Source organism: Oncorhynchus kisutch, linkage group LG26, assembly GCF_002021735.2.
Source record: "Oncorhynchus kisutch isolate 150728-3 linkage group LG26, Okis_V2, whole genome shotgun sequence".
NCBI lineage: Eukaryota > Metazoa > Chordata > Actinopteri > Salmoniformes > Salmonidae > Oncorhynchus > Oncorhynchus kisutch.
In genome coordinates this window covers 26,800,790-26,825,946 of record NC_034199.2, presented here as the reverse complement: position 1 = coordinate 26,825,946, position 25,157 = coordinate 26,800,790, and the positions used below count along the sequence as shown (strand labels likewise).

Below are 25,157 nucleotides of genomic sequence, written 5' to 3'. Positions count from 1 at the left end.
TTTTCAGCTGTTCATGAAGCTGTAATGTAACTTAATTCAATCTGGTAATATTGAAATCAATAAAGCCCTATTTATGCATTAGAGTAGACTATGATACGTGGTGATAAAAAGTAAGTAGACAGTGTTCCGACATTGTATGATCCTAATACAAATTCGGAAACATAGCCAACCTTTGTATAATACCGCATTATAAATGTGGTTAGTTGGAAACATCACTTGTTCTTGGCCCTTTATACATGTCTTCGCACATTCAGTAGCTGTGCGTGGATTCTTTCAGTGACAGTTTATCATTGCACAATGATTTCATACAGGTAATTCAAGTAAATCTTAGTAACATATTTGTAGAGGGGGGTAGGAGGTTCGGATGGGGGGGGCAGGAGGGGGACATGGGAGCAGGTAGCTGACCATAATATTTATAAAATACGTTTAGTTCTATTTTTCCCCCATAAAGCCCTGACGATGTTAATTCGGTGTTGGATGGTCAGTTACAAGGGTCGGGTTTAGGATTCTTGCTTCAGGAGTTGGTGTTTCTCTCATTTGCTATTGGTTAACAGATTTTGGTTCTCTCTCTTTCCAAACTTCTCATTGGACGTGTGCGATTTGACAGTGAGCGAATGGGTTGCCCTTAACGCTTCAAAAAAAAGTTATCCAGAAGTGAGTATCAATCAGAGAGAGGCGAGAAGGACAGAAAGGGGAAGAGAAAGAGGCAGGAGAGCAGGACGGAGAGACAAAAAGCGGTAGATAGCCAGGAATATATTTAATGCTAACTTTCGAGCAATTAAATGCGCCGTGGGGATGGCGTATCATATCTTTAGAGGTTTGAAACACCATTTCTAGACATAGTTTTTGGATTACTTTCGTCATTGGCGACTTTTGCATCGTTTTAAACATTGACGTGTGCATTTTCCTTTTGCTCGCTGCGTGGACGGAGTTTTTGTTTTCCCTCTGGTGGATTTGCCTTGAGAGAAATGAGTGACAGAAGGCGATCTGCTGCTGCTCTGAGCTCAAGAGCGCACGCCTTTTCGGTGGAAGCCCTGATCGGGTCAAATAAGAAGAGAAAGCTCCGGGGCTGGGAGGAAAAGGATCTTGAGTTGTCTATGGAGAGCCTCGCCAACAACGGACAATTAGGAGACGGCGACGACCCTGTGCATTGTCTGGATATCGACCCCGGTCAGTGCATAACCACCATCACTTCATATTTGTTTTTTTTTGTTGAATATTGTTATGCTTCCAAAACAAAACTACGGATTGGCCTATCTCGCGGAAAAGAGGAATACAGAAAAGGCTACTATTTCATCACCATTTCAAAGATAACTAGTTTTGACCTTTTCCTCAGATAGGCCTACTAATGTGGAATAATAACATCTGTAGGCTAATAGTGTCCATAATTAATATGTATGTAGTTTTAAAAAGCGTAACTATTAAACCGAATAGTGGTGTTTTAACTTTGCATAAATTATCAAAGGAGTTAACCAACCCCAAATTATTGATTTTTGTATAAATGCCATCACTTTAACAAATGAATAGGCCTGTCACACCTCGGTCAGATCGACAGGGACAATGCATCAATGGGGCATAATAAATTCTGCAGTCAAACTTTATTCATAAATACATTTTTTTTACTGGATATGTGTGCAACAAAAGTTCAACATTCACCTTTTGCTGCTATACTAAACAAAAATATTAACGCAACATGCAAGAATTTCAAAGATTTTACTAAATTACAGTTCATATGAGGAAGTCAGTCAATTGAAATAAATTCATTAGGCCCTAATCTATGGATTTCACAGACTGGTCACAGATAATAAAAATAAAAAAATGAGCTTCACAATGGTCCTCAGGATCTCATCACAGTATTTTTTTGTGCATTCAAATTGCCATCAATTAAATGCAATTGTGTTCATTGTTCGGAGCTTATGCCTGCCCATACCATAACCCCACCGCCACCATGGGGCACCCTGTTCACAACGGTGACATCAGCAAACGTGGTCTGCGGTTGTGAGCACAATTAGACATACTGCCAAATTCTCTAAAACGATGTTGTAGGTGGCTTATGGTAGATAAATTAACATTAAATTATCTGACAACAGCTCTATTGGACATTCCTGTAGTCAGCATGCCAATTGCATGCTCCCTCAACTTGAGACGTCTATGGCATTGTGTTGTGTGACAAAACTGCACATGTTAGAGTGGCATTTTATTGTACCCAGCACAAGGTGAACCTGTGTAATGATCATGCTGTTATAATCAGCTTTTTGATATGCCAAACCTGTCAGGTGGATGGATTATCTTGGCATGGGGGAAATGCTTACTAATAGGGGTGTAAACAAATTTGTGCGCACAATCTGAGATAAATAAGCTTTTTGTGCATATGGACAATTTCTGGGATATTTTCTTTCGGCTCATGAAACATGGGACCAACAGTTTACATGTTGCGTTCATATTTTTGTTCAGTGTACTTCTGTCACATCTACGCATGCAATTTGATCCATATTTGGATAAATGGAACTGAATGTTCTTCTGGTGTATCAGAATGCAAGGTCACTGTCGGTCTGATCGAGGCGTCACTAAGCCATGACGCACCCAGAAAAACGCAGTAGCCTATTGCAGCGGAGCACGGTTAATTTTCTTTTTGCGCAGTTATATTCCTTAATTTTTTATTTATTTTAATGTATCCTTTATTTAACTAGGCAAGTCAGTTAAGAACATATTCTTATTTACAATGACGGCCTACCCCGGCCAAACCTGGACGACGCTGGGCCAATTGTGCTCCGCCCTATGGGACTCCCAATCACGGCCGGATGTGATACAGCCTATGATCATAAATATCATAAGCGGTTACGTTAAAAGTTATATTACCATTGTTTCACAAATTACTACACATTGGTACAAAATGATGGTTGCATGTGGGGCCATTGTCCCTTCTCCATTTACAGAAGCCTAGATGCATAAAATTGCCCCGGCTCTCTTTCACGCGTGCCTCTCTTGATACAAAACAATTGGCCATGCCAGTGACTTAAGTGGAGACATGGTCAGTTGTAATTCATATTCACTTAAGATGGTTTTGAATTGGGGGAAATGTTTTGCTGAGATTATGAAGGCCTACATTGGTTTCTGTGATTCAATGCAAATTATGCATTTTTGGCGCATGGCACAATATATAGAAATTAGCCATCACAAGCCACACCTGGGTTACTTATACCTGTTTTTGTGTGAGTCCAAATATAATATGAGACAATGCGTGTGTTTTCGTGTGAAGAGAGTTTGTTTGAATGTAGGCCTGTTGTGTGCTTGTTCTTTTCACTTGGTTAGCATGTGTGCCCTGTATTTTCTATTCTAATTTCGTGAAGCATATCTATAGACCTATAGGCTAACTCCATCCCTTTTCCTATGTGGGAAACAATAGGCCAATAAAACGTAGACCTACGTTTAAACTATTTTTATTATTATGTTTTAGTACTTTACTTTTCCAATAATATAGGCTAAACTATTTATCTATATGAAATGGAATGGACACGCAACCTCTGCCATAAGGCTACGGAAAATATCAAATCAGCTTTCAGTCAATTCTTGACAATTTAAGCAATCACCTATAAGGATAGTCTTAAGTAAAATTGGATATCAATGTTTATTTAATTAAAATTGATAATATTATTTTTGTAAATCTGAAATCGCAAAATCAAAAGGCTCAGGCTAATCTTTAAAGCCTATGAATCACGCAGGCTTTTTATTACTGTCAAAACACTTGATATTCCTAAATGCCAATTATATTTAGGTAAACCATTTGTTTTCGCTTTTCTTTGTTGCAAATGTTGTAATAATAAGTAGCCTGGGCTATCCCGATTTTCAAGTCACATTAGATTCAAGATGGGCATATCCTATAATTTTTCATTCTAGATTTTTCCAAATTATTTACAAAGACGTCTATGACTTAATTTTTATACAAATTTAAAACGAACTAATAAGTTATTGAATATGTCACAAAATCAATTGACTCTCGTCTTTTCTAAGTCTTGGGGGATTTGGGTAGGTTTGAATTTAAGAACATTGAACTCATCGCGGAGACTGATGTCAAAAGCTAGCATGAATGACTCAATCTCGAAGCTTTGAGTTTGAATATCCTTACCTTTTTAAATACATCAATGAATGATGATGGATATATTCTATATCCCATTCTAACCCTCCCAGGCCGCAAATATGAATCCTAATCCTAATATGAATTGCTATCTCCTCTCAGCTCAGTATAGCCTACATTGAATTTCAACAGACACGTAAACCAACATCTCAATATTACAATCCCCATTACAATTGGATTCACAATAGGCCTAGTAGCGAAGTGCCACCTGTTTTTTTAATCAAATAGGCTATAGGCCTACATTTTTTTTTTGTATCTAAAAGGATCTCAAACTAATAGCCTACCCCCATTATAGACTATATGCCTATACATAGAAAATATATATCTTATTTGGTTCATTAGAACCTAATTTAGCGTCACGTGCATGGCTTAATGATCTAGGCCTACACATTTATTTTCTAATTGTACAGTTCATTTTAGAACTGCAAAGCTTTGTGGTTTGCCTTCAGCAAACGTGACTTGAACCTCATGCACAGAGGCTCTTGTCTGACGCGTGAAGTGCAGCAGCAAGTGTTGTTCGTTTGGGGGATGCCTCACAAATGCAGAGGACCTAACTAAATTTGTTCACAGCTGAGATGCAGGGTTTCAGTACTACCATTGACTGCGATTCAGTCAGTTAAGGAAATGTTATATATCCTCCACGGTTTTACATTAAGTTAGAGTCGTCGTTGATTGAAAAGGAACGTTGTCTCGCGAGCTCCAAGTAATTTAGGAGCCATATTCCTGGCAGAGTCGCAAGTAGTTTGAGTATCCAATCTTGATTAGCCTCCAGTTGACACTATAGATAGACCAGCCATCACTGATAACAGCTAGTCTTTGTTCAGTTTGTGCGGTTTAGATTTTTTACATAATGATTTTGCCTCCATGTGAGGCTTTCAAACCGACATGGTCAAACAACATTCTAATTGAAAGACACGTAATGGGAAAAAATATCAAGTGTAAGAAAACCACCACTACTCAATAGTTGAAATTGGATTAATAACAATCCCGTTTCCCAGAGAGCCAGCATGTATGACACATTACCTTTGTTTCAGACAAGCACATGTAGGCCTATCTGCAGAATTAACCCCTCCAATATTAAATTGCCTGCCTTAAATGTAAACATCTGCACTGTCAGCAGTTTGTGTGTGTGCACGCGCTTGCTTGTGTCAGAGAGAGAGAGAGACTGCTTTTCTTTTATGGATTTACAAATAAATGTAAATATCCAGACTGTGAAATATATCACTACAGATGATCTTTAATCTCACTCTTAAACCTATTACTGGCCTATAAGGCTTGGACAGTAGTCTGTCTCACTAAGAATCTGTAATTATATTATGGATAACCATGTAGACTGTTTTATGTTTTTAGTCTATGGAGTGACACTGATTTTTAAGTGACAGAATGTTTCATCTTATTCTGTCCGTACTTCATATAGCTCTGAGGTTTCAATATTGTTAACCTATTCTATATAATAATATATGATATAGCCTAATATATGATATATAAATTGTCACTTGGTACTTCTGGGGTGATGATTCCTCTTTCACAAAATGCAAATTGCTGCTGATCATCTCTAAATCATTTTGTATCTTAGAAACCCAACTTTTAAAATGATGCCTCTGAGAAAAGCTTAACTCCAAGCCAACAGATGTTTGTACTATTAAAAGGGTTTAATCCTTATTTTATTGCCTCTCCCTAACATGGGCCTGAATTAATTACAGGCGGAAACAGGTGGTTCTGATTCTTGTGGATTGGGTTACTCTGCAATTTCAAGGTTGGTAGATTGCTACTTACCAACTCTATTAAATGCATTTTCTATTCATAAACTTGTTTCCATAGAAAGGTCTTTGTGATTTTATTCGTAACATTTTTGTCCAAATTAGATAATCACATAGTGAATAAGTTTGTGTATGAATAATTAGCTGAAATCCATCCTCTTCGCACCTACAAGCCGTTATTATTCACATTCAACTAGCTCGATTTCCTGTGTGAACCCAAGCTTTGACAAACAGAAGATGGCATTATTGTTATCTTTTTTAGACTTGGTAGACATATCAGTTGAGGAGATCTATGTTCTCCATTGAGGCTCACCGCAAGTTGATTTCTTTGTGCCTAACCACAAGATAGTTCATTTGGGTTTTGAAAAAGTGGTTGCTGCTCTCCACAGTTTAGCAGAGGTTGGCTACTGTCTATGATTGGCTAGTTAGTCAGCATTAGTCATGCACTTAAGGTTAGTACCAGATTTCTGACTCTGCTTCCACCTTTCTATCTGTAAGCTGCCATGAGGTGCTACTTCCTTCAATATATTTATTTATTTGTCGCTCACTCCAGCTCTGTCATTGTTTCCCCTTCTCTCGAGACATGCGTCTTTCTACCCAGCAATATCCTGTGTAATGTGGGACAGGTGTGTAGTTCTTCTCACACTTTTGTAGCTCTGCTCTGTTCCTGCTGGTTATAGTGGGTGTGACTGAAAGCAGGCTGTCCGTGTGGAGGGGGACAGGGGGATAGCGGTGGAGGACAGGGACTGGTCTGGTGACATGTAAGGGACAGCATGGTGACTCTGAGTGCTAGTGGATGGACGTGGTCTAGCTTGATGACAGTAAAGCACCGAGACAACAGCAGCAGCAGCAGCCATGATGGCTCTGAGCAGGCCCAGATCTCCGGCCTGGCCCGCTGTGTGGTTGATGGCTGCTGGATGCATGATGGCTGTATGGGCCAATCAACAGTTGCACTGTCTTACCATGTTCCTTGGCTCACACAGAGAGAGTCATCACTGCCATCATACTGAAAGGATCTCTCAAGAGGATGATGAAAATGATTTTTTCTCCTCTCACTCTTTCGCTCCCCTTCTATGGACCTCTCTCATCTTCCTCTCTGTCTCTGTGGTAGAGCTGTCCTGCCTGAAGTGTCTTCATGTCTCCACTCCATGCTCTTGTCTCTTGTTTTGGGGTCGTGATCACTTGGTGGTTAGTCCTGGGCCACACTCCAGTCTCTTAGCAGTCCTGAATCTGCATAAAAGCCTGTTTGCATGGTGTGTCCTGCCAAAGCAACCTACTCATGTCAGGGCCCTCAATAAATCATACAATATTACATATTGGCACATAATAACAGAGACAAGTACATTAATAAGAAATTGAAATATACAATTCATAACTTTACTGTGTGCTGTATAGAATAAAAAATATATATATTTATGAGCTGATACATGGCTAAATGTTTTTTTTTCACTGCATAGTGTTGTCAATGTCAAACATAAAATGCTGAAGCCAGTAGTAATGTAAGCCTATAGGTTTATTTGGAAGTTAAGATCTGGAACAGTTATTCTGGAAAAATTCCTTCACTATTCAAGTTCTATATGCAGGTTATACATTTATTTTGCTATTGTTGTTCTTATTGTGTTGCCAGAGATTCCATTGGGGAAAATATAACTTTTTTCCTAACTTTGTTGTGGGTCCTTTTCATAGCCTATGTGACATCGTAATATATGACATTTGTAGACATAGTGATATGAATGATAGTAGTTGGCATGACAATCAGTTGGGCTAAATATAGCTTTTAGAATTTTTGTTGGTGGGCGTTTTTTCATGTAAAATGCGCATTTCATTTGATGCAAGCGTTACTATTGTGGACAATTTATGACATTTCAAACGTAAATGGAATCGTTTTAGAGTCAGATTTATTTTTATTTTTTTGAAATCCAACCAAACCCATATGATTTGAGTGAGTCAGATTCGGTGCTTTCTCGGAGTTCATGCTACAGATGATTTGGCCTCAACGGTCAATACGCAACTAATTTTCCTGAGGTCCCAGTTTTACCGGGGCTACATTTTTTCCTAATCCTGTAAATCTCCACAGATTCTGAGGCGAGCCCGGGTTCAGATGGCGAGGGTCTGGCGGAGAGGACGTCGTGCTCCTTCGGCTCCCCCGAGGACCTAGCCCCGGCGGCCTGCGAGCTGTCTCCCGCTGCCTCAATGGAGGAGATTCAGGTGGAGCTGCAGTGCGCGGACCTCTGGAAGCGCTTCCATGAAATTGGCACGGAGATGATCATCACTAAAGCCGGGAGGTAAAGCAGCTGCTGCATATTTATGATTTAAAGGACTCCGCTGATTAATATATTTTCTTCTTGCACCTACCATGTATGCACTCTTAGAAAAAAGGGTTCCAAAGGGCTCATTCGGCCGTCCCCATAGGATAACTATTTTTGGCTCATGGTGGAACCATTTTTAGTTCCTCTGTGGAAAGGTTTCTACATGAAACCCAAAAGAGTTCTACCTCGAACCAAAAGGGTTCTACCTGTAAAAAGGGTTATTCAAAGGGTTCTCCTATGGGGACAGCCGAATAACCCTTTTAGGTTTGATATCACCTTTTTTCTAAGGTGACACACATGTTGCCTACTTTTGCGCTACGCATTACCCCTCTAGCACGCATGTTTTTGAGGGGTGCTAATGGGTTGCACATGGGGGCAAGGGCTCCGGACGCGAGAGGGCCGCTCTGTAATCACAGGCCATAAATGACGTATGAGGGTATTCCATGGCTGATGTCAGAGAATAGCCGGGGAAGAAAGGAACTGTTTCTAATTAATCTCTTTGAAACATGTTTTCGGTTCTTGCTCTTTTGGGCAGTGTTACGTACTGGGGAACGTAACAGGCAGCAATTACAACCCAAACCAAGCATATAACTTAACCTACACTGTTCTCATGAAGACTTTCCCCCCTCGCAGGAACACCAGGTATTTCCCGTCCATTTTGAATTTAACGATCAAGCAATAGGCGGACGACGAATTTATGTAGTCGACTGATTCACGAAGTAGGCCTAGCAATAAAGCGGTCGAGGTTATGACTTTTTCCTCCATAAAACAAACGAAAAACACTGAAAGCATATGGTCTTCTGTAGGCCTATAGTTTATAATGCATAATTTGTTTATTTCAAAACTAGGTTTAATATAGATGGTGTTCATCTTAAATCTAACCTAACAGGTTTTAGTTTCAAAGGCCACTTTATTTTACTCTGGATTGTGAAATTCGATTTAGCCAGTTGCCCATTTCAAAATAGTTGTAATTAATTAGGAATATTAGGTAGGTGTTTTATGTCAATCAGCATCAAGCCTTTTGATTTTTCCACATTTGTAACCGTGTATGGTCCTGTATTGCTTAGTTGATAGAGCATCTCGCTTGCACCACCAGGGCCGCGAGTTCAATTCCCGGGGCCACCCATACGTAAAATGTATGCACGCATGACTAAGTCGTTTTGGACAAAAGCGTCTGCTAAATGGCTTATTATTATTATTATTATTATTATTATTATTACTTTTAGGCTAATATAGGCCTACTACCTTTAATAACATAACATATTATGAAGTTTAACAACAGAAAATAGTATGATATTAATCACATTTAACAAACATAGGCCTATGATGATTCCTCTGTATATGTGTCATGCATTAGAAGGGAGTGAGGGCAGAGCAGTATAGGCTATATATGGTCTAACACGGGGATGCGGCATATTTCTCTTAGTCTTCTAATTGGAAAAGCATGCTTTCCATTTCCTTAGACTAGATTGGCTATCCACTGATTATTTTCGTCAATGTATCTTAATTTATTTGAAGCTGACCAATTAGTCGACATGTTTTTATGGAGAAATGGCAAGGGCCAAGTTGTTTGCGTGTTTAATTTTCTTTTGGTAGGCCTCTATCAAATGACATAACAAGATTTGAAAGTTGTATTGTAAAGTTGTAGGTTTGTATTTTCGCGTTTGTTCTTCTGTCTTAATAACACATGTACACCAACTTTACAGTTAACCTATACATCTGACTTACCTAAACAATATATGATCAACGTTGTTTTCCTGATATTCAGGAATCAGATTTATGTTGTTAATAGCCCCATATATATAATCCGTGTCTGTTTAAAGGCAGTATCGTTTAAACGACTAGCTGCGTGTATTTCATGTCTCTGCTAATAATAACCCTATAAATTCAGAGGAGAAAGAAAGTAAGAAAACAGAACTTATTTGTCATTATGAGGGCAAAGATTTATGACGTTTAAATGAAAAGAAAAATGCAGCTTTTGAAGTGTAAAACGAGGAATTAACTTGAAAATGTCTCTGTGTATGTAGTCCTACTTTTAATGACATTTTTTGTTTTTCCTGGTTTGGTTTGCATCGAATTACCAAAAAAACATCTCATGATTGGGTGCATATTTTCAAGGAAGAGTGAGTTTGTTGCCAGCTCGTGCATTAAAACAGTTTTAATCTTCTTTGAGGATGAAATGCCCTACTTTATTTAATCTGAATAATATTTATTTAATGAAGACGTGGAATGTTGATACAGACATTTTAAGGAATTATCATAAAATGATGTTTCTAGGCGCTGTTATGGGTGGATGAGGGGTGGAAATTAGCTATATGACTGGCAAGACATTGGTCAAACTTTAAACCATGCCCAATGGCGCACTAGAGTATATTTCTAGTGGCATGAGTGGAATTATACTGAATGTCTACATGGTGCAGGGTTCCATTTGTAATGCTGATGCTCATAATATAATATTAAACTTAAGCTATATTGCTAATCTCTCTCTCGCTCTCTCTCAGGCGGATGTTCCCTGCAATGAGAGTAAAGATTGTGGGTCTGGACCCCCATCAGCAGTATTACATAGCCATGGATATTGTTCCTGTGGACAATAAGAGATACAGGTATGCTCCTATCTTCCTAAGGTATGCTCACACTTATTAGCGCTTCCTAACATTTCCTAACTTCCCGTTACTCATTCAGATGGGTGTGTACTATCGTGTGTGCATGGTGATGTACAGATATATACACAACATGTGCTATTGGAACATTACACTATCCATGTCTGAGATTGATGTTCTTATTCAGTCAAACCAAAATAGGCTCTACCCCCAATTTGGACAACATAGCTGATAAATAGATGTTGTGTATTTTAAGATGGAGAGTCGTCCCCATGAACCCCAAACAACATACACAGATCATTGCAAAATTCAAATGGTATGCTGATATGCACATAAATCTGAATGGAACCTGAAACAATGACCTTTACAGTTGTCCATCTTGGGGATAGGTTTTTATGATGGATATCTCCGGCCAAAGTATCTGAATGAATTTCTGGCATAGAGCACAATGTCTGGAGAGAAAGAGACCATAGGAGAGGAGAATTACAATTATTTATCATATGTGTGTATGGTTAGAGTGAGACCATAATATTGATAGTTTTATTCACTATGGAAATGGCAAAACATCTTTCTTCCCTAAACCTGGTTCTTTGACCATGGCGGAATACAATTTTTATGCCGTAAGATATTGTTTTAATGTACTACCTCAGCTGAAGGAATCAGTTCAATGTGTCATACATTGGTGACGTGGCAAAGTGTCATAGTTGCATTAATGTTATAGCAGCGCTACAGATGGGTTAGAATGCATTTGTTACATTTATTTTCTAATTTTACAGTGTACATCTTCAGTTTATATATCAATAACATGCATTAATGTTCTATTATTGTTACAGATATGTTTACTATGTTTACATTTTATTTGAGAAACAGGACTTGGCTTTCTTGAATGGAACACTGAGGAACCACTTTAACAATGCATTCATATCATTTCCCCCAGTTGTTTTAATTATGTAAGTGTGCCATTGAAGGATCGTAGAACCCTGGCTCTCTCACTGACTGAAGTGTTTGTCTAAGAGGGGATGGTCTAGAGAACCAACATATTATGGAGGATTTTGAGAAGCCAAAAGATCTTGTAAAATTAAATAGGATTTTCTTCCTGGCTGGGGACTTTACCACAGGGCTTTGCAAACTGAGCTCCGAGCTGTCACTGGAATGTCTCATAGTTCTCATAGAGTTGGGGTCTGGAAATAGTCTTTATTGAAATTTACTTGCTTTACTTAGGCTCTCTGCCTCTCTTCAGGAGTGTCTCGTTTATACTGGGCTCTTTAAATCTCCATATTTTACTTGTCTTTTATGTGGACAGTTGGTATGTTCTAAATTTGAATCACAAACGAAAAGTGCAGACACCAGCACTGTCTAGCTCTTCAAATTGACTTTGTCCTCTATATTTGAAAACACTCACTCACACACACACGCACACGCACACACGAAAACACGTTCACATACAAGGACTTTACTTAATGATGTAAACTCTGAACACACACCAGTCAACCCTGTAGGGCAGGAATGATCAACTAGATTCAATCACGGGTCGTTTTGTTTTGAGCGGATGGTCGGGGGGCCAGAACATAATTATAAATAATTTTAGACTGCAAATTGACTGCAAGCCCAAACAGATATAACATTTCACTAAAATATTATAATTTCAAACCTTGCTTACATTTGTAAACAAGCTCGTGTCTCGCTATTATGCAAGGGAATATTTGGGAATATTCCAAACATTAAAATCACTTGGAGGTGATTACCTGGTGTTTTTACATTCTTTTATGTCCCCCCCAAAGTAAAAATAATAATACTTTATTTGGGGGGCCAAATAAAACCACGTGTGGGCCAAATTCAGCCTGCAGACCACCAGTTGGGGAACCTTGCTGTAGGGAAATGTAATAGTGATACTTACTCTGTCAGTTAAGGTAACCCAATATACAGTACAGCCTGGGTTTGGCAAGTGTGTGTGAGAGTATTTTAACGTGTGTCTGTCTGAATTTCTTGTCCATAAAAGTATATATCTGTTTGATGAGTTGTATGCATACATATGTTGTCTGTGGTCTGTGTGTGTGTGTGGGTGTGTGTGTAAATTGTGTGGTGTTGGGTGAGCGGGCTAGGCTACCCCCATCTGTCCGAATGGTGTCACATAAAGTCAGATCTTTATTGATTGTGCTGGAGCCAGATGGCAGATTTATGGAAGATGAAAGGGGGCTAATCAAATTTCCAGTCCTGTTTGGGGCTAAGGTCTCTCTCTTCTTCAACACTTTCCCTGTTACACGGAACTTAACCCTAAACAGCAATCCAAACAGGAAATTACACAAACGCCTGGCATTCTGTGTGTTTGTTTGGTCTGGTGTGTGTTGTGTGTGTGTTCTTGTGTGCTAAAGAGGTGAGAGAGTGTGCATGTGTCTTCAGGGTGCTCAAGGCTCTGTGTGTGAGAGAGAGAGAGAGAGACCGAGAGGGTGGTGTAACGCTGCTAGACAATAACAAAGAGGCCAAATTAGAGTTTTGTCCATGTTTTACCACTGAGTGATGACTATGGAAGAGACGTTGCAGCTAAGCACTTTCAACTGTGCGCATGGCCAGAACTAAAGGCAAACAGCTGTGCTTGGGGCTACAGTGGATTGGAGTCCCTCTCTTGCTTCAGTCAGTCAGTGAGGGGAATGCTCTGTGCTGGGCGGGGCAGTCATATTGTACCCTAACTCGCAATGCAACATAAAATGTTATGACTGAGCTTAGTTGTGAATATGTCGTTAAAAGCATATGTAGTATGTGTGGGGATATTTGATGTCTCTATTGTGAGCAAGCTCTGCATCTGCAACACATGAACTCCCTGACTTCAATGCTTCACAATAACATGTGCAAAACCTGTGGAAAAAACAGAGAACCAAATGTGAAATAAGGTTTGGTGCTGATACGTCTGTCACTGTGTGTCTGTCCTCCAGGTATGTGTACCACAGCTCCAAGTGGATGGTGGCGGGGAACGCGGACTCCCCCGTGCCCCCGCGGGTCTACATCCACCCAGACTCCCTGGCCTCTGGAGACACCTGGATGAGGCAGGTGGTCAGCTTCGACAAACTCAAACTCACCAACAATGAGCTGGACGATCAGGGCCATGTGAGTGAGCCGGTGAGCCGGCTTAACTTGACATACCATATTCTTGCCTCCCTCCTACACCTATACACTGTTACACCTGTACACCTTTACACCTGTACACTAATACAAAGACATAGAAAAATACTGAAACAGTACAATTACTTATAAGTGTTTTACATTGTAATATGGGAATTTACTTCACCCCACCCATGTGTAGATAAGACTATTCTTAGAGAAGAAGAATGCGGCCTTTATTGACTGATGCTGAAATAGTTGATCGGCATTGATGTAGTTCTGGCACAAGATGGATCTCCTCATGACATGAAGTCCGTGCTGTTACAGGCCAGATTGCTTTTATTACGGGGCCTTGACGTTGTTGAAACAGTCAGAAGAGCCAGTGCAAATCCATTTCTCCATAGAGGTCCTGATGTAGGGATGCCAGGTAATGTAATTACTCAAGATGGACCCAACCTCCCTAGCCATGATGGAGAGATACATACGTTTTTAGAATCTTCTCTCAAAATGGATGCCAGTGGCTTCATGTAGCTTAGTGAGGAAATGATGGGCCGGCACATTCTGGTCCTCCTATGGGCCTGTTTTCCAACCAGCCAGCTGATGCTAGCACAGCTCCGTTCTTCTGACAAACGTAATAACAGATGGGTGTTAGATGCAGCAGTGGGTACATATTTCTTTTTGTTTTTTTTTGGGGGGGGGGGGGGGGGGGGGGGGAGTCAGGCAAGGCCCCTTTCTCTCCCACAGCCGCGTTATAAGGCCTTTGTTCCGCTGGAGGCATCGAGGCGAGAGGAAATTAACTTTGGAACTTCATGTGTGGGAAACCTCACCGCAAATAGGCGGGTATCTGTCCCATCACTCTTCTCTTCTTCCTCCGTCTTGCCATAGTATCAAACCTCTCCATTAACAGTGGTTGCTATAATAAAGGGAAAGGGAAAGGGGGATACCTAATCAATTGTGCAGCTGAATGCATTCAACTGAAATGTGTCTTCCGCATTTAACCCAACCCCTCTGAATCACATAAGCAGGGCTATTTGTTCTTAAAAAACTCTAAAAGTCTAAGCCGTTGGAGGGGCTAACATATGGAATTGTTTTAAGATGGTCATACCATGGATCATTTAGCTTTTTGATTTAGAACTTTAGGACCTCTTTAGGTATACATTATTTGGAGATAAAATATTGAATATGGCCTTTACTGCTATAGCCCATAGAAACGCATTGAATAACATGTTAATAAATGTAAAAAAAAAAAAAGACAGACAAAAAAATGTATCATAAGGTTTTGAAGTGTCTGTTCTATGTCTCTAAGAGATATAAGAAAGCTCAGGAAATATTTTAGTTTAACCCCTTATTTTTGTTGTCGCAAAACTACCTCCATACTTCCATTCATTTGTATGGGTTACCTTCAGACGAGTCCCGTGAAACTTGTGGGGGTTGTAGACCAAAACGGAGAGAGTCTCCCCTTTCCATATAGTGGTCACAATAGTATAGATGTTTTCGTGAGGACCAATTTTCTGGGGTGTCTCATGGTCTGACAAACACCGCTATAGCTCAGCCACATTCCACTGCAGATGCAGAAGGCCGACATAGGTGGATGCTGTGAATTGAGACCAGCCCATGCAAAAAGATATCTCTAGTTTAAACTGACGGATTTTGATGGGTATTTTTTTATGTTACTTAGATTGACGCACAGGTGATTAACCAAGCTGATTGGCTTTTGCTTGTTATTCATATAAATAAGTAATACATATGTAACTGAAATCACTTTATTGCGACAGTAGGCCTCTTATTTTAAGGACACTACTAGATGTATTGTTTTTAAAATAGATCCGTCAGATAAGTCCCTTGTCTGCTCTGTGTTGTTGTGAGCTCAGTGTGTGTATGTGTGACTGGGGAGGGTTTGACCTGACCCAGAACCCTGGCCCTGACTTGGGGTCCCCTGGGCTGAGCAGGGGGAAAGGTGAAGAGGATGGGGGTCTGGAATATTACATTTACTGTCAATGTTATTCGTTACTGTTTCACCAATCTGTTTGAAATGACCTCCTTAGTTGTTTGTGGCTCTAGGGAGGCTTCTCACTCGGGCTGTAATCAAGAGCAGACAGAGAGCCGGAGGGAAGGCTGTGCCGCCATAGCCTGAAGCCTCGGCTCTGCTCTCTGGTGTTAAATACTTACCTTACCACCTCTCTTATCATAAGTGTGGACTTGTGTTCCTCTTAATCATACAGCCCTGATATGAACTCAGACTTGCTTAGACACGCATAGGCACATGCACACACATGCACTCACAATGTAACCATTACGATCTCTCTGTCGTTTCAGATCATCCTCCACTCCATGCATAAGTACCAGCCTCGTGTCCATGTGATCAGGAAGGACTTCAGCAGTGACCTGTCCCCCACCAAGCCTGTTCCCAGCGGAGAGGGAGTGAAGACCTTTAGCTTCCCTGAGACTGTCTTCACCACTGTCACCGCCTACCAGAACCAACAGGTCTGAGGCCAGACACTTTTATCTTTGTTGCTACGATGCTGTTGCCACTCAATTGGTTTATCTGCACCAGGCATAGGGTCAATTCAAGTTTAATTGGAGTCAATTCTGGAAGTGAACTTAATGCGGAACTGACACCGTTTTAACTACTTTGCAGATATGAATGAAATAAACAGACAATCATAATATCAGTCCAAAATATCAAATTCACAGTTTATGCCTTAAAACATACTTTGTAAGAGGTTTTTAAAAAAAAAGAGGGGTATATTTGACTCAAAATTCCATTACATATAGTCAGGTATTGTTTGCAGAATAGATGGATGCAATCAATGCATGATTAATATACAGTTGAAGTCGGAAGTTTACATACACTTAGGTTGGAGTCATTAAAACTCATTTTTCAACCACTCTACAAATTTCTTGTTAACAAACTATAGTTTTGGCAAGTCGGTTAGGACATGTACTTTGTGCATGACACAAGTAATTTTTCCAACAATTATTTACAGACAGATTATTTCACTTATAATTCACTGTATCACAATTCCAGTGGGTCAGAAGTTTACATACACAAAGTTGACTGTGCCTTTAACAGCTTGGAAAAGTCCAGAAAATTATGTCATGGCTTTATCAGCTTCTGATAGGCTAATTGACATAAATTGAGTCAATTGGAGGTGTACCCGTGGATGTATTTCAAGGCCTACCTTCAAACACAGTGCCTCTTTGCTTGACATTATGGGAAAATCAAAGGAAATCAGCCAAGACCCCCCCAAAAATTTGTAGACCTCCACAAGTCTGGTTCATCCTTGGGAGCAATTTCCAAACATCTGAAGGTACCACGTTCATCTGTACAAACAATAGTACGCAAGTATAAACACCATGGGACCACGCAGCCATCATACCGCTCAGGAAGGAGACGCGTTCTGTCTCCTAGAGATTAACGTACTTTGGTGCGAAAAGTGCAAATCAATCCCAGAACAACAGCAAAGGACCTTGTGTAGATGCTGGCGGAAACAGGTACAAAGTATCTATATCCACAGTAAAACGAGTCCTATATCGACATAACCTGAAAGGCCGCTCAGCAAGGAAGAAGCCACTGCTCCAAAACTGCCATTAAAAAAGCCAGACTACGGTTTGGCTTGCATGCCGAAGTACTCCATCCCAACCGTGAAGCGGTGGCAGCATCATGTTGTGGGAGTGCTTTGCTGCAGGAGGGACTGGTGCACTTCACAAAATAGATGGCATCCTGAGGATAGAAATTATGTGGATATATTGTAGCAACATCTCCCGACATCAGTCAGGAAGTTAAAGCTTGGTCGCAAATGGGTCTTCTAAATGGACAATGACCCCAAGCATACTTCCAAAGTTGTGGCAAAATGGCTTAAGGACAACACTGTCAAGGTATTGGAGTGGCCATCAAAAAGCCCTGACCTCAATCCTATAGAACATTTGTGGGCAGAACTGTTAAAGTGTGTGCGAGCAAGGAGGCCTACAAATCTGATTCATTTATACCAGCTCTGTCAGGAGGAATGGGCCAAAATTCACCCAACTTATTGTGGGAAGCTTGTGGAAGGCTACCCGAAACATTTGACCCAAGTGCAACAATTTAATGGCAATGTTTCCAAATACTAATGGAGTGTATGTCAACTTCTGACCCACTGGGAATGTGATGAAAGATATAAATGCTGAAATAAATAATTCTCACCACTATTATTCTAACGTTTCACATTCTTAAAATAAAGTGGTGATCCTAACTGACCTAAGACAGGGAATTTTTACTAGGATTAAAGGTCAGGAATTGTGAAAACTGAGTTTAAATGTATTTGGCTAATGTGTATGTAAACTTCTGACTTCAACTGTAATTAACCAATTCAATGCTTGGCAGCTTAATAAAGATTGCTATCAGGTTGTAAATCACAGACCATGCAAAAAGGGTGAAAGTTAGGTGGATATCTCAACACAATCAAACGATCATGGGCAATGATCATAAGTCATAACGTGGCTATATAATGTGGCTAATATTTAGCAAGCTAAAAACCCAGAGCTTTGATGTAGCTAGCTAGCTGCTGGGAGGATGTAATGTCATCATTCGGACGAGTGGGTAAATGGCAGACTTTTCCCCGAAAAGTTTTTAGCAGCTTAGGTGGCTACAGCTAAGTTGCAGGTGTCATTTGATTAGCTAGCTAACAAGAAATGTGACTCGCTTCTGAACTTGAACAACTGTTAACCACAGGAAACTCTTATTTGTCAATCAAATGCATCTGCCATCGATCAAATTGGCAGCCACGCAAGCAAGCTAATAAATCCAATTCAGTTGTCAAAAACACAGGTTATGGGACATAAGCAGGTATTGGAAGGCAGGCTGCAACAGGGCAAGCGAGCAGGCTACTATTCCCCATCATCTCAGTCCAACTACATGCTGAAACATTTGACAGTTTATCCAAAGATACTGGTTTCCCCTTTTGTCTGTACATTTATCCCTCACTAGATTTCATGTTACCTCATCTGGTTCTTTCTAAAGTAGCTGCCTGTAAACATACAGTTAAAAGTGAATGGCATACCCCAGTATGGCAATGAATTATTTGCATATACGCCAACTGTAGCTCTGATTGGTTATGGTGCACCGGTCTGTGTAAAGTCTTGGCCTGGACAAGACAGATACGTTTTTATTTGTTTTTATTTTCTATTAATTGCCCAAATGCACGGCAGCTTTCCCACTCATATTACTGTAGCATTTTCACAAATTCCCAAATATTCTATGAATGTATCAAAGAGTTTTCAAAAATCACCATATTCTTCCCAAGGGAGTACAGTATATAAACATATTTTAAGGAAATGTATGGTGCTAAAACGGTGTGAGTTCCTCTTTAAATTCAGTTTATGAATGGAAAATGACTTATTATTATTATTATTACATTAAAAAAAGATTTTCATGAATTGCTTTATTCATACATTCCTTAATTTCCCCTTTGATTTCTTTGAAATCTTTATATTGATACATTTATCTGCCCTCTCTAACATGTGCATCGGTCATATGTATGACATTTGTTTTGATTGTCATGTTTTTCTTTCCCGCAGATAACTAGACTAAAGATTGATCGCAACCCATTTGCTAAAGGATTTCGGGATTCAGGTAGAAACAGGTATACATTCCTCCACTAACCCGAGGTCCGTGTAATGCAACCTGTCTCAGCGTTTGCCAGGCTGTGTGCCGCAAATCTGTCCTTTTGTCCAATGTGGCCTTTAATATGGAAATAATCCCCTGGAGATGCCTCCTAATCCCATATGCTGCTCCATATAAAATTAGTCACTCTCTCCCCAGCCAAGAAAACCCCACTAGATCTGAGATAGGAACACAGGTTCTGGGTAGGGGAGAGCGCTCTCTCTTTCTCGCTCTCTCTCTAAATCCGGATTATCATATGTAACAGGGGAAACACTGAACCAGACCCTCAGCACATGAAAGCTCCCCTCCCATCTGGAGTGCATTATCGGCACAGTTATTTGAGACATATTTTTTCATTTTTCAAACAATACAGTGCATGATTTATGAACTAGCGTTAGAATTTCATTGCAGAAAACTACAGATGAAAAGATTATGTAGAAATAAGATATTTATAGACAGAAAATGTATTTATCCTCACACATATCCCCCTAACTACTCATACCAATGCATTATAGTAATTTACTACATCACTGTTAAGCTGTCAGTTATTCCACATTATGGCGAACTGAAATGAATTAAAACGAGGACATATGACACAAGCTAATTCGTTAATTAACTACTGAGTTGTTTCCCCTCTATGAATTTATATCTTAATATAGAGCTCTCTCAGGCATTAAATTATGATTGTCATCAATCAGATTTTTTGACTGGTGACATTTGACTTTATGAGGTAAAACAGGGCAGAGCTCATTTGTTGGGTTTTGGTCCTGAGCTCTATGAATGAGCGCACTGATGGCCAGGGCCAGTGTGATTAGCGTAGCGCGCAAATGAGCTGGAATGGCCCTGGAGTTACTGGCCCTAAAATAACATGGTCGGGACAGGCCCTCGTTTCCCTGGGACAGGGCCCAGCGGCGCACACGGGAGTAAATCATGCAGTAAGGAGAACCGTGTACAGATTCTAGATGAAACGTCACTCAGATTTATGATCACAGTAAAAACCTGCACATTTTAATGGCTCCAGTTTCCTCCCAGTCTGACTCTACTCTTCCTCCCTCTTCTCTCATTCTCACTTACGCTCCTTCCTTTCTCTATGTCCCTCTCTCTCTCTTCGACTATCTGTTTTGCCATCACAACTCTTCCTTCCTCTTTCTCCTACCCCGCCTTTGTTATGTTTTATGTATCCGTCCCTCACACTGACCCTTTTTTTTTCTCCACTGTTTCAGTCTCTCGTTCTCTCTCTCACACAGGACTGGTCTAGAGGCGATCATGGAGACCTATGCATTCTGGAGACCGCCTGTGAGGACACTCACCTTTGAGGACTTCACCAACATGCAGAAACAGCAAGGTGTGTACAACTGTCTCTAAACTATGGCCTAATCTCTACAATCTTCTACAATATACACTCTTTCACTGTCACTTCATATCTTTCCTTTACCTCACAACACATCAATTCTCTTCATCAGTCTGGTCATCACCACCTGTTTTGGCACCTAACTTGGAATCTGCTGAACTTTTTATTAAATTAACCCTGTTGCTTTTGGACGGCTTTGTGACACGAGTGGAATCAGTGAAAGCTCAGCGTCTTGGTCATGGCTCGTATCACAGGCCCCGATGCTTTAAAGCAAGCCAATTTCTTCAGCGCTCCTTCCTCCGAGGTTATGATGACGTTACACCACTCAGTATTTTGTCTGTGCCGACATCTGTTTGTTATCACAAACTCCTCCAAACCTATTAGACATTAATTCGAGTCCTCACGCCGCTGATGAACTCAGTAAGTGCTCGGAGCTAGAGCGTGTGTCGTCCCCCCACCTCCACTCCTGTCCCCCCCAGTGGCACCAGATGCCCTTCCAGCGGGGTAATCAACAGCCCTTCCAGCGGGGTAATCGACAGCCCTTCCAGCGGGGTAATCGACAGCCCTTCCAGCGGGGTAATCGACAGCCCTTCCAGCGGGGTAATCGACAGCCCTTCCAGCGGGGTAATCGACAGCCCTTCCAGCGGGGTAATCGACAGCCCTTCCAGCGGGGTAATCGACAGCCCTTCCAGCGGGGTAATCGACAGCCCTTCCAGCGGGGTAATCGACAGCCCTTCCAGCGGGGTAATCGACAGCCCTTCCAGCGGGGTAATCGACAGCCCTTCCAGCGGGGTAATCGACAGCCCTTCCAGCGGGGTAATCGACAGCCCTTCCAGCGGGGTAATCGACAGCCCTTCCAGCGGGGTAATCGACAGCCCTTCCAGCGGGGTAATCGACAGCCCTTCCAGCGGGGTAATCGACAGCCCTTCCAGCGGGGTAATCGACAGCCCTTCCAGCGGGGTAATCGACAGCCCTTCCAGCGGGGTAATCGACAGCCCTTCCAGCGGGGTAATCGACAGCCCTTCCAGCGGGGTAATCGACAGCCCTTCCAGCGGGGTAATCGACAGTCCTTCCAGCGGGGTAATCGACAGTCCTTCCAGCGGGGTAATCGACAGCCCTTCCAGCGGGGTAATCGACAGCCCTTCCAGCGGGGTAATCAACAGTTCCCCTCAGCAACGCTGAAGCTGCTCTAACCTCTGCCCGACCAGAGAGGAAAACATGACATCACTATGATATCCCCCTCTCCTGGCCAACAGAACCCTGCAGAACTGAGCTGAACATTATCGAAGGCATATGGTGCAGTCAGAATCAGAACCCTGGCCAAGAGAGAGTCATGAAGTTTTTCTTTTCTTTAGCTGGTTTCAAACTGAATTTCTCTAACATTAAAATTAATGCGGACCAAATTCTCATCAATAAAGAAATATTTGAGTGATATCCCACAGCTATCCGTCAATTCCAAAAGCTTGACTTATTGCATGTAAACCTGTGCCAAGATTAAAAAACATATTTTTACGTCAATACATGTCTAAATTATGAATGCATGGTTCTTTGAGAAAAGGGGCAAGCTCGGAGCTCTGTTGACCAGACATGTACTGTATCAAACTGAAGCCACATTTATACTCAGAAACAAGTACTGTTATTTTAGGGTTTAGGATCCAATAAATACTACTATTTCAAAGAAGAAATGATGTCATGCAATTAGTCCTTAAAATCAGATGTTGAGCATATGAAAGTGGTAAAGTCAGCTGAAATTGACCAGTAAGTGTAATATCAAATTCTTTAATACATGTGAATTAAGTGGCTTATGTACCAGCCTTAAACAGGGCTCTCATATTTGACCGGTTAAGATCAAACGGCAGCAGTCACTGGAATAAGACATTCTGGCAGCGATAGGTCGAATGGCTGAAATGAGAGATACTCTGAGTGTGATTGTTGGCCAATGCTTCTGTTGTTGTTTCACTCTGTAGCAAGGCTCTGTCTCACTGTCTTTGTGTTGAGTGTGTGTGTGTGTCCCTGTGTGTTTTTCAGGAGGAAGTACGGGCACCTCTCCCACCACCTCCAGCACAGGAGCCCCCTCCCCTTCTGGCACGGCCCACCTCCTGTCCCCCTCCTGCTCCCCGCCCACCTTCCACCTGGCCCCCAACACCTTCAACGTGGGTTGCAGGGAGAGCCAGCTGTGCAGCATGGGCCTGTCTGAGTATCCGGCCTGCGCCCGCAGCAACATGGCGGCCCTGCAGGGCTACGGGGGACTGGCCGACAGCTCCTATGGACGCCTCCAAGCAGCAGGAAGCGCTGTGGCCTCCGCCCAGCAGTCTGAATCCTTCCTGCCCCAGAGGACGTCCTCCCTGATCGCTGCAGGCATGCAAGGGGGTGGTCATGGTCCTCTGTCTGGAAGCAGCGGTGGCGGGAAGATGGATGCCTACGGAGGTCAGCTGACCTCATTTCCGGCATCCCAGCTGCAGTATGTGATGCAGGGTGGAGCTAGCTCTACCTCTGGCTCCTCCTCCTCAGGCTCCTCCCCCTCTTCTGCCCACATGTTCAGCGGGGGCCACCACCACGTGCAGCAGGGATCCTACAACGCCTTCTCACTCCACAACCCCTACAACCTGTATGGATACAACTTCCCCACTTCCCCTCGCCTGGCTTCCAGCCCTGAGAAGACCCAGGGCGGCCTCCTGTGCTCCTCCTCCTCTGCCGGGGTGTTTGCCGAGCGCCAGTACCTGTCCAACGGTGGCATGGACAGCATGCACATGATTGGCAATCCCTCCGCTGGCCAGCAGGTGGCCGGCTCCTGTGATGGCCGTCAGTATGGCTCCTCCTCTCAGATGTCAATGCACATGGTGTAAAAACTGTCCTGTTATTTCAAGAGGTTCTGTCTCTTCTACTAAGATATGCTATTGATGAGTCATTTTACATTTAGCGTTGTTTGTAATACTGAGGTACAAAGTGAACCTTTCAAAAAACAGACTTTTCATCTCATTGTGTTTAAAAAAAAAATAATTCACCTCACATGCTTTAAACAAGGAGGTGGAACTGTTATTTAATTACCACAATAGTGTTAAAAAGGGGAAGTGGAACCATATACCGTGCTCTCAGTGCACATGTGGCTGTTTAGAACACTAACCCCAACCATGGGGACATACAGGGGGATACGTGAAAGAGAGGAGACCACATACTCTTACTGTCGAGGGATTCTCAGGAGTGAACCCATTATGGTGCAATAGTAATGACAGTCTACAGGAACTCAGCCTTGTTGCTATGGACTCTATCCAGTCCCGGACAGGATGTGACAGAGGCTCTGTGTGATCCAGAAACTTCACCTCCACTTCCACTGCTCTAGTTTTAACAAGACATTATGCCATAACATTGTGGCAACATTGGGAGAGAACTGAGAGGGTTGTGGCAGTGCCAGATCAATATGAAGGACTTCAATATTAAGGTTTTCCCCTCTGGCCATTCAGTGGGGATGATGGGAGGATGATGGATGAGGCACAGAGGGTGAATATAATATAATACAGCACATGCTGGAAGGATGAAGTCACAAAACTAAAGGTCAGGGTGAGGGAGGAACTATGTGTGTCTGACAGTGGGGTCCAGTTGTTGACCCTGCACCTCTCAGTGGACACGCTGGACGAGAAGCCATGTTCAAGTGGACACTGAACATATAGTGAAATACAGTGAAATCACCACAATCTTATCAACACCTTTCCTCACAGACTGGAATAGCTTCACTATTTTTGAGTGGATTACCTTTTTAAAAGCATATATAAGATGGCGAATGCAAGCAAAAACCATAAGCTTTACAGTTGTTGTGTGAAAGGTTATAAAGATAGAATAGGAAACAGAGTAATTATAGTATGTTTTGGTGTGTTGTAGATAATTGTATTTAAGTGCCAAGCAATAATACAATTATATGGGCCAATCTATCATGAAAACAAATGTGAGAAAAAATGGAAATAGCAAAATTATTATTTTGAAAGGCCTTTTAAAAAACTGTAAATACAGGTGCCAAGCACACAAAAGTTCAATAAACATTTTAATTCATTTACATGTTTTTGATTCATTTACAGCTGTCATACAAGATGTGCCTATATTCAAAAAAGTGGACCACTAACAAAAACAATCAATAGAGTAAATGCATCCCCTGACATTTTCCCATGCAAATAGAACTATGATATTCTACCATATATATATATATATATGATATACAGTGCCTTCAGAAAGTATTCATACCCCTTTACTTATTCCACATGCTGTTGTGTTAC

At 41.5% G+C, this 25,157-nt stretch overlaps 1 protein-coding gene across 2 annotated transcripts; it reads left to right on the top strand.

The window, feature by feature from the left end:
- The first annotated feature begins 663 nt into the window (after positions 1–663).
- Positions 664–24,940, top strand: LOC109871257 (T-box transcription factor TBX15-like). Of its 2 annotated transcripts, none has more exons than XM_020462069.2 (8): positions 664–1,170; positions 7,973–8,180; positions 10,706–10,807; positions 13,735–13,906; positions 16,217–16,384; positions 19,457–19,521; positions 20,789–20,886; positions 22,921–24,940. In XM_020462069.2, exons 1-8 carry the CDS (start codon positions 969–971, stop codon positions 23,736–23,738), a joined length of 1,833 nt encoding a protein of 610 aa, XP_020317658.1. In that variant the 5' UTR covers positions 664–968; the 3' UTR covers positions 23,739–24,940. The 2 variants fall into 2 exon arrangements, with proteins under 2 accessions (XP_020317658.1, XP_020317657.1); XM_020462068.2 differs by having other exon boundaries at positions 13,735–13,918.
- The last annotated feature ends 217 nt before the right edge of the window (positions 24,941–25,157 follow it).

Coding starts and splice junctions, on each gene's coding strand:
- LOC109871257 (XM_020462068.2), top strand. CDS start 969: ATGAGTGACAGAAGGCGATCTGCTGCTGCTCTGAGCTCAAGAGCGCAC. Junction 8,181..10,705: donor ATCATCACTAAAGCCGGGAG/GTAAAGCAGCTG, acceptor GCTCTCTCTCAG/GCGGATGTTCCCTGCAATGA. Junction 19,522..20,788: donor CGGGATTCAGGTAGAAACAG/GTATACATTCCT, acceptor TCTCTCACACAG/GACTGGTCTAGAGGCGATCA.